Below are 13379 nucleotides of genomic sequence, written 5' to 3'. Positions count from 1 at the left end.
ATACGACGGGCGCCGAGAATTTGCCCAAGGCAACGAAGAATTACGGTCGGTGGTCAGAGGTCTACGGTGCGGAGACAAAACTTCAACGCAGCGTCGCAGCCCAGTTATTAGATGACAATATATTGGAGCTAATTAGAAAGAGGGCACTGGTCGGTGCAAGCGCTGGAATCATTTCAAAAGTCACACACAAGCTTTGCAATTTCTAATCTTCGTAATCGACCTAAGCGAACGTGTTTCTTCTCACCGAATAAGAAGCCGCCTCGCTGTCTCCTCAGCTATCTCAATTCCCATTTCGCAACAGGAAGCACACAGTGCATACACGGATTGCACACGCAATTGACTTTTATAAAAAACAAAAAAGATGACTCGTGCATTTTATCAGAGGTCTGCATTTCCTGCCATCATTTCTTACAGGCTTGCACATGGACACTAACCCCCCCTCGTCGTCGTCCTCCTCTTCCTCTTCCCTGAGAAAACCCAGTTTCAAAGGTATGCGTATGCGCACCTGGGGCAAGTGGGTCTGTGAAATCCGTGAGCCCAACAAGCGTTCCCGCATCTGGCTCGGTTCGTATTCCACCCCTGAAGCTGCTGCTCGTGCTTATGATTACGCTATGGTTTGCCTTCGTGGCCCTAATGTTGCCCTCAACTTCCCTGATTCCCCTCCTGATGTTCCTGCCTCTGAACGACCCTTCTCCCCCAAGCGAATCCAGTCCCTGGCAGCCTCTTACGCTTCCAAGTTCGCACCTCCCCTCAGCGACAACGCTTTGCCGCCCGACGAAGGCGAGGCTCCACAGGGAGATTCCGCAGATGCAGAAGAAGATAGCAATCAGCGTAGAGAACTTCTTATAGAGTCTCTCTCGATGGACCAAGATCAAGAGGTTCAATGTGACGTTGAGGTCTGCAGAGATATTAGCCCTGCTTCCAACTGTCCAGAGTCAGAGCTAGAACAATGGAGTTTTGATACTTGTGTGATGCCCGGTTCTTCGAATAGCGACAAATTGTGGTCATTCGACTAGTAGTCACTCTTACATTCAATTCCTGGAACATAACATAACCGTTCTGAGGTATCAACAAAACATAGCAGCAATTACGATGGAATTCAGCCCATGCAAAGGGGTCGGCGTATCTTGAACACACTCTCGATGAAAAGAAGTCTCCAACTCAAGCTCTAAAGATTTTTTAAAGACTACCAAGTCGCCGATATGGATTGCCAGCAGCCGGGGGGTTGTCGCTGTTGAACTGCATGATCAATCGGTCACATTTTTCCACGATCTTCGGTCGTGTCGCCCATTGAAGCTGAAGTTGATTTGAAAAAAGATGAAGAGTCTTTGCAGCTTGTTTGATCTCATAGCAAGCTACATTCCCGGGACATTTTTACCCGACCTATGGAATCCGGATAGGAAAGTTTTTTCGACAGAAACCTATCGTCCCGCCAATGAGCTGGTCAATGCGATCTACGCTTTGGTGCTCAGTTATTTGTCGTTCAGTCCTCAGCTATTTGAATTCGTTTATTTTGTCAAACCTTTGATGTCATCTCTTAGGTGCCTTTGTGAAGTGGATAAGCCTTTAATATTGAATCGATACTATAAATGGGAATGGGTGTGGACGGATTCGTTTATTTTGTCAAACCTTTGATGTCATCTCTTAGGTGCCTTTGTGAAGTGGATAAGCCTTTAATATTGAATCCATACTATAAATGGGAATGGGTGTGGACGGTTAGTTGTGTGGTTAGGGTTAGTGGTTTTTGGGAGTGGGGTTTTTTAGGGTTCTCAGGGCTTTCTAGGGCTTCGTCTCTCTTCACTGTCTTGCTGTGCTTTCCTAGTGTCCTGAACTCTTCATGGGTCTCTTTGTTGGCATGTGTTTCTCTTCGTGCCTCTCTTTAAGGTTGGCATGCTAATCTCGGTTGTAGCATCTACATTACGTCGGTCTTCTTGGACCGCACATCGTGGCATGGCGGATGTGCTGGGCATTGGTTCTAAAGACTTATTCTTGGCTCTCAAAGCATGCACCATGCCTTTCTTTTATAATGTGTTAGTGAGGTGCCTTGCGGCGTGTCGCATGGATGATTTTTTCCTCTTAGTTTCATTAAGAAGCGAAACTTTTATATTGGAGTCGAAAGTTTGTATGCCCTAATTAAAATAAAGGATTGAAATATTTGCCAAGATTTAAAACTTAATGGAAAAAAATTTAAAGTTTCATCAGGATTTACAACTTTTTCTTCAAATTTCAAATGAAAATATATAAAATTGTAATATGTTTCCTTGATAAATGTTCGCTAGGATTTTATATTAATATATAAGTATAGCTTCAATAAAAACATCCCTGGCATGTCGTGATCGTGATGCCTTATTCAAATGCCCTTTAAGCAACCAATATGTTCGATCGTTGCATGCTATTGTCTAGGGCTAGAGAAAAGTGGGGGTTTCTATTAACGTTCTACCTTTTTTATGGTATGTTACTCGTCTGTCGCTACGTGCAGCACCTATGGAAGATATTGGAAGTTATCGTGGTTATTGGTGTGTGTGTGTGTTGTTATGATGATGTTCGCTAGCTGTACGAATGCTGTGAGGTTGTTGGAAACCACCAATAGTTATTTCATTATGGCTCATGCTAGTTCTTCCCTCGTTGTTCCATATGATGCATTTCCACGATGGATGCTAGAGTTTACCTTAACGGATAGTGCCACAAAGGATGAGATCCAAGAGATGAAATATGCATTCATTTGGGATCACCTGTATTATGGAAATGATTTGAGGATGCTGAAAATGTTATAAAACCTTGTCTTATATGCGTTTAAGGCTTTGGACTTAAAGGATACAATAGTTTCAAAAGATTAGATGCATTTTGTGAGAATTGAGTAAGCTCTCATTGTGAAGAATCCCCCTACTCATCCAAGGCAAGAGAATGAGAGAAGGCCAGCATCTGCCATGTTGGTCCAATGCTTGGGTTGGGGTGCTTCCACCTTCCTCCATTGTTCTCCTTCGTCTCCTAGCTTGGCTGCCCAAGGCTTCACCTTCATCGGCCTCTAAGAGTGAGATTTCCAATAGCTCTTGTTTTGAGACAAGCTTATTGACTTCATTCCATTGTATGCCTAAAAAATAAGCACACATGGTGTTGGTTACTAGTTTGTATGTGATAATTAGTGAGGAAAGACCTAAGAAATGATAAATATAATATTAAAAGTGTGAAAAAAAATCAATATTAAACATACAGACCTCTAGGCTAAGCATGTATGGATGTGCATACAATAGTATCAGGCACGTTCTTGAGCATTACACTCACAACCCTTCACAGTCCACTGGAAGTGTAAGCATTGTTGCTAGGCACATCAAGACTCCTCTTTGGCCTCCTCTTGCATGAATGGATGCTTAGCTACTCTTCGAGAACCTTCTGGTTCCCTAGGCAAGGGAGGAGTTCCCTCTCCTTGGGACATTCTCACAAGAAACTATTGGTTGCAGTGAGAAATGTATAGTTGGATGCCAGATGTGTGACAGCATGCAAGCTCTATATGCATCAAATTCAACATTTGTCAAACGCTAATGTGTGATGTAGGATGCAAGATGCAAATGCCACATGCAATATGCTCGATGCAAAATATTACATATGCTACACAAAATAACAAAATTACTTCAATTTAACAAAATGTACATGTTGCAATATTTAATTACAATTAACAAAATAATTAATGACAATATTGCATGTAGGCCTATGGGCAAATGTCAAATGGTAAAATTTTGATTTAATTTTGAATAAGATTTCATTACAATAAGTTTGACATATGGGGTCCCAAAAATATTACATGACCAATAAGGTGACCTATGATGCTAGCCTAAGTACAAGGCTCATCTCATCCATAGGCCTCATAGGGGTAGTTGAGAGTTGCTGAAGTAGTTAGTCACTCTCAGAGGTGGTTCTCCCCAAGTATTCCTCAAACATGTGCACAAACATGCTTTGCTCTCTTAGTAGGTGGTCCTCCTCAAGTATTGCAAATTTGACTCTTGGCATTCACGTACACATTTAGCCATAGTCTCAACATTATATTATCTCCAAGTATTGAGCAACACAATGCAATGGAACTTGGTCTACTACATGCGATGCTACACTTAGTCTAAGGGGTTTGTGTTCTCTCAAAAATTGTCTCCATTCCACTTATCTCTTCAAGATGCATAATGTCCTATAGCAATAGCATCAAGGATAGATTGCAATTGAAAGTTTGTGATGGACATTGCACTACACTAGAGGCAAAAGCACATTAGCATTTTGGCCTCTCCCATGGCAAATATGAGGTTTTCCAAATGACCATCAAAGGTCAAAAGTGCAAAAGGATAAAAGAGTATTTATGACAATGACAATTGACCTTGAGTGGATTTTCTATTTGGATGTAGTGAACAATTTCTTTGCAAAAATTATCTAGTTAACTAAAAAGGGTAGTTGAGAAAACATAAAGACAATAGGATATCCTAGCTACCAACATCATGATGTCACTCTCAAACTATTTGTGAGCGAAATTGATTTCCATGAATGATGCATTAATGAAAAAGTGAAAACACTAATGAAATCCTTAAAGACAACTCGATCACTTGCATTGAAGTGGGTAATGTCCAAGGAATTAATTTCTAGGAATTTGTTGTGTGATTTAAAGACTAACAAAATGTTTAATGTAATATATAAGAAAATGTGGGTAGACATTTTGTGTCAATGACAAGCATCAGCAAATGTAAGAAGGTATTGCATTGTGTGATTCTAATGTAATGCTAATTCCTTATGGAGTGAAAAAAATATTGATAAGTTAAGAAAACGTTTCAAGGGTTAGGCATTGGATTTGTGAGGCATTGGATTTATTGCATCCAACAAAGAAATCATTAATTGCCATCATTTACTTTAAAGGACATTTTAGGATTTTCATCCAATAGTCAGAGCCTAGGAGCCTAAATGATTCTTAACCATGTTATGTTGTGTTCATAAGCACCTCATCAAAGGTGACCTTGCATTATTGTATAATGTAAGGAATACCAAGAAGTATCACGATATGGATCCATATAGGATTGTGGACATCACTGTACAAGGGACGTGTCAAATTGTGATGCTCAAGGGAAATGACATGAATTTGATATATTAATGGCAGCAACCTTAAATGCTACTATGGCCTACTAACTCAACCAAAACTCCAAGCGATCCATCATGAAAAGGAGCAAAAGAAGGAGCTTACAATCCTAAAGAAACAAGCCCAAGAGAAGGCTAATACTAGAAATGCCAAGCTCCACCCAAATCTAGTCATGAAAATTTATAAAGCTACCCTTCAGAGTTATAACACTTTTGATCAGCTAACAATAGATCTAGCCAAGTTGTGTGTGCAATTATAGGGCGCATTGATCACCACCACTCATGCGTTGTGAGAGTGCTCTCAACGGAAGCAAGAATGGAAGAAGGAGAGAGAGAGACAAAGAGACAGAGAGCCACAAGTTTTGGTAGGTGCAGAACCACCCTAATCTTCTTTTTTCATTCATTTATATATGTGTTTGAGTATTGTACATAACCGGGGTAAAGGCACAGTGACCTTTAACTCCCACAACCTCCCACTTAAAGGACAATGTGCCTTTAAGGGAGAACAACCAGTGAGCATACTATCCAATGCCCATCAATACACGACAATACTCAAACCGCTGACTAGGTAGACTCTTCGTCAGCATATCTGCAGGGTTATCATCTGTATGAACCTTGACAAGCTCTATGCGCTTGTCCTCAAGTACCTCCCTGATGAAATGGTACCTGACCTCAATGTGTTTGGTCTTTGCATGAAAGACCGGATTCCGTGCTAGCTGAATAGCACTCATGGAATCACTATGCAATGTCGGTACACCTGTATGAATCCCCAAATCTCCCACTAGCCGATCAAGCCATATAGCCTCCTTGCAACCCTCTGTGGCTGCAACATACTCAGCCTCTGTGGTAGACGAAGCAACGCACTTCTGTGTGCGAGACATCCATGACACTGCACCACCTGCAAAGGTGAACACATAACCAGAAGTGGATCTCCTACTATCCACATGCCCTGCATAGTCTAAATCTGTGTACGCAAGTACACGCATGTCTCCTGTACCAAAGCAAATGCACATCTCCTTGGTACCCTTCATGTACCTCATGATGCACTTAACTGCCTCCCAATGCCTCTTTCCTGGATTAGCCATATACCGGCTAACAACTCCCACTGCAAATGCAATGTCTGGTCTAGTAGCTATCATAGCATACATAAGACTCCCAACTACTGATGCATAAGGAACCTTGGCCATCATGGCCCTCTCCTCATCTAATTTGGGACTATCTGTATGACTTAGTTTCACATATGGAGGCAATAGAGTACTCATTGCCTTCCCCCCCTCCATATTGAAACGCTGCAATACTTTTGTAACATACTTTTTTTGTGAAAGCCAAAGGAGTTTCCTACTCCGATCACGTGTGATGCGCATACCAAGAATATGACTTGCAAGTCCCAAATCCTTCATATCAAAGGCCTCATGCAACGTGGCCTTTAATGCATCTAGCTCATAAGTATTCTTGCTAGCCAATAGCATATCATCCACATATAGTGCCAAGATTATCAGGCTATTATCCTTAGCCCTTTTAGTGTAGAGGCAGTGATCAATTTCACTCCTTCTAAAACCCTGGGACTGAATGAAAGCATCAAACTTCTGATACCATTCTCTAGGCACTTGCTTAAGACCATAGAGACTCTTCTTTAGCTTGCAAACTAAATGCTCTTTGCCCTTTTCTTCAAAGCCTTCCGGCTGCACCATGTAAATTTCCTCATGCAAATCCCCATGCAAGAAAGCTGTCTTGACATCCATCTGCATAAGCTCCATATCCTCTGATGCCACTAGTCCAAGCATGCATCTAAGTGTGGTCATCTTCACAACCGGAGAGAATATCTCATCAAAGTCCACACCCTTCTCTTGCTTGAACCCTTTAGCAACCAAACGGGCCTTGTACCTAGGCACATCATCACCTGTGACCTTCATTTTGTAGACCCATTTACATGGCAATGCTTTCTTTCCATGTGGCAAAGAAACCAAGTCCCAAGTCTTATTCTTCATAAGTGAACTCATCTCTGATTGCATAGCATACTCCCACTTGCATTGATCCTCACGCATCATAGCCTCTCTATAGCAAGAAGGCTCCCCGCAATCAGTAAGCATCACATAGTCTACCCCTGGAACAAACCTATCAGGCAGTCTAGACACTCTAGATGATCTTCTCAAGGGCATTTCAGCTTGCTGTCCCACTTGCATATCAGCCACATTTGGCTCATCATTTCCATCAATAGATGATCCATCATCTACCCTTGATTGTATACCTGTGGGAGTACTTGGTGGTACCATTTCTTGCACATTTGGTGCATGGACAGCTTGCTGTCTATAAACATAGGCAGGTGGATTCACATCCTAGAAAGTGATTCTCCTCATTTCCACATCCCTCATGGGTGCCTTATGCATCTTCTTCTCATTGAAGACCACATCATGGCTGCGTATGATCTTCTTTGCTTCTGGATCCCAGAGACGATAGCCCATCTCTCCACTTTCACCATAACCTAGAAAGATGCATTTCCTAGACTTAGGATCTAGCTTCTTTCGAAGCTCTTTTGGCACATGTGCATATGCCTCACACCCAAATATACGCAAATGAGAGTAAGAGGGCTTCTTTCCACTCCATGCCTCTTCAGGAATACCACCATCCAAACTCCTACTAGGTGATCTATTGATCACATGCACTGCAGTCTTCATTGCCTCAGCCCAAAAACCACCAGAAAGACTTGCATTGGAAAGCATGCATTGCAACCTTTCTTGAATGGTACGTTTCATCTTTTCTGCAACTGGATTTTGCTCTGGAGTACGAGGGGATGTAAGCTTCCTCTTAATCCCACGAGTATCACAGAAATGTTGAAAGTCATGAGAGAGATACTCTCCACCATTGTCAGTCCGTAGGCATTTAAGCGTTCTACCTGACTGATTCTCAACCAAGGCCAACCATTTCTGAAATACCTGGAACACATCGCTCTTCCGAGCTATAGCATAAGCCCACACTTTCCTAGTTGCATCATCAATGAATGTCACATAGTATTCAGCCCCGCCTAATGATCGTGTAGGCATGGGACCACATACGTCTGAATGCACCAAATCAAGCATTTCAAACTCTTTCTTTCCCCTTCTTTTATGGGCTGATTTAGTCTGCTTCCCATAGAGACAATGCTCACAAAATTCAAAATCAGAGAAACTCAAATGCGGTACATAACCCAAACGGCATAAGAGTTTCATTCCATTCTGGCTCATGTGCCCCAACTTGCAATGCCACAAAGAAGTGCTTGGCTGCTCGGTTATTGCAACAACATGATCAAATACCCCTGATACATGAAAGGGATACAAAGTCCCACACTTGGCACCCCTGGCCAAAAGCATAGAGCCCTTCTGAATTTTCCAACTCTGAAAGCCAAAAGTGGTGTGAAAACCAGCATCATCTAGCTGACCCACTGAAATAAGACTCTTGGTCAGCTTAGGCACATGTCTCACATGTTTCAAAACAAATGCAGACCCATTTGCAAAAGAAAACTTTATGTCACCTGCTCCCACTATGTCACATGCATAGTCATTGCCAAGATGCACACAACCTGTCTTTCCACTATCATAAGTGGAGAACCATTCCCTATGGGGAGTAACATGGAATGAAGCACCAGAATCCAAAATCCAATCCTGGGCATATGCATCATCTGAAGTGGTAAGCAACTCTGCAGATAAACTAGACATGAAGAGAACATCATTGTCACTATCATGTGTGACTGCATTGATCTCCTCGATCTTCACTTTTCCTTTGTCCTCCCTTGGACTCTCTTCCTTTTGATTTGCACCCCAATTTGCATTCTTTTTCTTATCCTTTTGCTCTCTTTTCAGCTTGTAGCAATCCTTTTTCATATGACCCTTCTTGCCACAATGGTAACACTCAATGTTCCGTGCCCTGGATTTGCTACGAGACTTCCCTCTTTCTTGGGACTTCCCCCTAAACTGTGATCTGCCCCTTTGCACATTTAAGGCTGCATCCTGCTTGTTGCCATCCATAGACTTCCGTCTAATCTCCTCGGCCAACAAGCTACCCACAACATCATCAAATTTCAGTACTCCACCAGGTGCAGAGTTACTGACAGTTGTACGGAAGGTATCCCATGAGGATGGCAATGAACATAAGAGAAATATTGCCTTAGTCTCCGCATCAAAATTCATTTTTTGAGCCTGGAGCTGGCTGAAAATAATATTGAATTCATTCAAGTGAGAAGCAATGGAGACCCCTTCCTTCATCTGCAGCTCAAACAACCTCTTCATGAGGTAAACTTTATTAGAGGCAGTTTCCTTCTCATAAGTGGCACACAGTTTCTTCCACAAATCTTCCGTAGTCAGCTCATTCACTACTGTGAAATAAACTGACTCTGCAAGATGAAGTCTAATAGTAGACTTTGCTAATGCATCCAACTCATTCCAATCATCCTCAGACATATTTGCAGGCTTAGCTTCAATCCCTGCCAAGGGTTTAATCTGCTTCTTTTGAATAAGCACATCCCTTATTTGTTCTTTCCACAAAGAAAAGTTTGTCCCATCAAACTTTTTAATGTTGAAAAACTCCTTTTCAGACATGGAAGAGGATGCCATGATGCAAATGAAACAAAATCCCAAATGCTAGTGCCTGCAAGAGAGAATCACACCAAATACCAAGTGCACCCAAATGTGTATGCCACAATAGACTGAAATATCACAAAAGACTCAAAGCTCAAAGCATCAAAAGATGCATCTGACTCATGTGCATATACTATGCATCCATATGAGCAAATCTGGCCCAAAAGAAAATGCCAATAAGTGCCAAATGACTCAAGCATAAACACCGTCCACTGGCATATGCATAAATTATATCTCATCCAAGAGAGCATAGCACTATCAATGCATCACCAAGAATGTGTCAAAGCTGTCCCTCAGCATAAAATAGCATCCATGTGCAAAGCGTCCATAAAAAAATAGCATCGCACATCCAACAAGGACCGCAATGCATCCAAATGGCCTATAAATCATCCACTGCAACCCAATGCATACCATGAATGAGCGCACACTGCTCAAACTACAACCAGAGTGATCTGCATAAGGTATGCTCAAGAAATCATAGTCCCACGGTAATGAGCGCTACTGAAAATAGAACCTGAGATGCCTCAAAACATGGGTGCCATTGCATAATCAGACTCAGCAAGAAAATCTACAAATATCTCTCTTCTGCCAGAACTCCAAAATCCCAACCGATGAGTGAGAAATGGGAGTCAACACTTATCCACTGCCATGTGGCATAAATCTAAGGTTTCAAAACCTTAGAATGAAAAATGCATAACAGAGAGACGAAATCGAATACACAGAGATCTATAACTCTGAAAATCCTCCACCGAATTGCGTAAGAACTGACAGGTAGGGGTTTTTGGGCGTCCGAAACGCAATGGGACAGACGGTTTTGGAAACCGTGGTCTCAATCATTGGGTCCAACACACGGACTGAAAAACGTTTTTGGAAATAGAGCTGTTTGTAAACTCCATCGGAGTGTGAATGATGAGCAACATAGAAGTTTTAGGACCTCCTGAGTCCACTGGAACTGACAAATCTGCAAATGGTTGCTCCAAACTTGAGTTCCAACACCCGGGCAAAAAATGTAGGAACTGACACAATGAGTGAGAAATCCACTGAAATGATCCCACATTCAAGAATGAAAGTGTTTCCAAGCTCCTGAAGTAATGTGGACACCAAAAGCAAGCAATAGTTGCCTCTACAAGTCAATACGGAGTCTCTGTCATCGAACGGAATAGGAAAAAGCTCAAAAAACGACTTTTTCTTTGAAAGCTCTTAACAGGCTCTCAAAACCACTTCACAAAGCCAAAGTGACTTTTCCAAAGGTTCCTCCAAGGTCTCTGCACACTCGGATGCAAGTAAAGTCACCCACAAAGCTTCCCACAGAGCTTCTCCTTCCTCCCACAGAGCTGCTGAGCTTCCAGCATTCACGCACGCTCAGCTAGATCACTCGAGCTCTGATACCAGTTGAGAGTGCTCTCAACGGAAGCAAGAATGGAAGAAGGAGAGAGAGAGACAAAGAGATAGAGAGCCACAAGTTTTGGTGGGTGCAGAACCACCCTAATCTTCTTTTTTCATTCATTTATATATGTGTTTGAGTATTGTACATAACTGGGGTAAAGGCACAGTGACCTTTAACCCCCACACGTTGGAGGACTCAGGGGCTAGTCACAACTTCCTCGCTCAATAGGTATTGGAATAACTATTGGAGGTAAACCTCACACCTCAACCTGCTACAATTAGTGCTATAAATGATCAAACTGTAAAGATGTTTGTAGATAATCATGAGATTAACACTAAGTTTTTTATCATGCCCATTGGAAAAGGTGAGGAAGAAGTCATATTAGGTAGGACATGGTGTTATCTCATCAATTGCCAGATCGACTGGTGAGAGAAGATGGCAACAGTGACCAGTGATGGCCGCACATTCACGTTGCCCCCGTGACACAAAGATAAGAGTAAGAAGCCGACCCCCATACTTGCAACAGTTTCCTTGTCTCTTGACTCTCCTAGTTCCTACTATGAGTCCTCCTTAGAGGCCCCACTTCAAGTGGAACGACCACATGCCAAACAATTCTAGGGAAAGAAGAAATAAGAGCCAGAACCTTAGACATTGAATGAATTCAATCCCTTATCAAGTTCCAAACGGTATGCCTTAACAAAAGTCATATAAGGAGAATCGATTACCACGCCAACTACAAACCAAGTAACCACACAAATCATGTTGGATTCTGAAGGCAAGCCCAAGGGTACTATGAAGGCATCCAATGATTGTAGCTACCAAAGCCCCACTCCTATTCCCCTCCAACAAGTTCTTCTTGCACAATGGCTGACCATGTGCGAATCCAACTGCAACAAGTCTCAGAAGTGACCTACCACAAATCATGTTGGATTTCGAAGGCCTTATTACTATGAAGGCAACCAATGATAAAAAATGGCAATTTTTATGTCATCTTTTTTATTTCAAATATAATAAATGGCAACTTTTATGTCACCTTTTTTCAAACATAATAAATGGCAACTTTAATAGCATAGATTTGCCATTCTTTCACATTTGATCTCAGATGTCATGCCATTCCATTCAAAATAGCAAGAATATATGGCACTTTTGGTTACCACTTGCAAAAAATGGAACATATTGAAATGGTAGTAGGAAAGTGCCATTTGATTATGTAGAAATGACACTTTTTGGCTACCACTAATATTTTGGAGTAGTGCATAGTAATGCAGGATGAGGATGTATCATTGTATCAATCTCATGTGAATGCACCTCTCGTAAAGAGGCTCTATGACACGTGTTCAATTTTGTTAAGCTTGTCAATTGCACCCTGAGAGCATATTGCGGGCCACTTTATCTATCATTTGGATTTTCAAGCATTGTATCCTCAAGAAGAGCTTCATTTTCATCACAAAGTCTCTAGAGGTTTTCTTTCATATTATATTAAGCTCCCACCCATACTTTTGAGAGCACCTCTTGTGTAATGGCACCATTTATTTGATGCCTCACATGTTTGTCAATGTAGGAAGATAAGTCAATATGGAGTCCTTTCACAAGGTGCCAATCTAACATCTTTGCAAGCTATAACTAGACATCTCCATGGTGAGGAACCTTACCATATTTTGATAGTTGGATTCCAATTTACATGCATGCAACACCAAAAATGACATGCATTTTGATTTAAAAACGACAAAAGCCACCTCTCTCTTTTAGATAACCTAGGTACTTGCACCTTAACAATGGTCACATCTAGCTCTTATTCCTTGTGAGCACAAGGGCTAGGAAAAGGGTGTTCACAAATGCAAGTCACACAAAAAGTTGTGTGATTACATGAATATTTAATTCCTACTCTTCCAAGTTTCACCTTGAGCACTCTCTCATCTACTTTTAAAGATTTTATCAAAGCCAATTTGCTCTTCTCTCTCTTCTCCTCTTGCCATTTATAACCTCCTCCTTTAGCCTTTGTGAGTTTCCTATTTTAGCTCATTTTATAAGGCTATAATAGGTTGTGATTTTTCCTATGCTTTTTAGTTGCTTGTTTTCTAGTCTTACTTTCAATAAGCTCCATTCCAAGTGGATTAGTAAAATAATATGAATCTTGTGCCAACAAAGGTACATTTACTATAGATTTCTTTACCAAAAGCTACTATACTATTTTATTCACAGCCTACGTTTTGCTATATCTACTGGTTCGACTAGTTCTTGAAGGCCTCTATCTTCAAGGTGACTGATAAATGTTATTC

General features: G+C 41.5%; 1 protein-coding gene across 1 annotated transcript; it reads left to right on the top strand.

Annotated features, from left to right (window-relative positions):
- Window positions 1-409: 409 nt before the first annotated feature.
- LOC147903254 (dehydration-responsive element-binding protein 1F-like) lies at window positions 410-1421 on the top strand. The gene has a single exon (XM_087372963.1). The coding sequence runs from the start codon at window positions 423-425 to the stop codon at window positions 1014-1016; it is 594 nt and encodes a 197-aa protein (XP_087229089.1). The 5' UTR covers window positions 410-422; the 3' UTR covers window positions 1017-1421.
- The last annotated feature ends 11958 nt before the right edge of the window (window positions 1422-13379 follow it).

Source organism: Dipteris shenzhenensis, chromosome 3 (genome assembly GCF_047967505.1).
Source record: "Dipteris shenzhenensis isolate YYH24624 ecotype China chromosome 3, Dip_SZ_1.0, whole genome shotgun sequence".
Taxonomy (NCBI): Eukaryota; Viridiplantae; Streptophyta; class Polypodiopsida; order Gleicheniales; family Dipteridaceae; genus Dipteris; species Dipteris shenzhenensis.
Note: the sequence above shows the minus strand (reverse complement) of the source record. Positions and strands in the feature narration are given on the sequence as shown.

Bases quoted from the DNA above. Each gene is read 5' to 3' on its own strand.
- LOC147903254 (XM_087372963.1), top strand. From the start codon at position 423: ATGGACACTAACCCCCCCTCGTCGTCGTCCTCCTCTTCCTCTTCCCTG.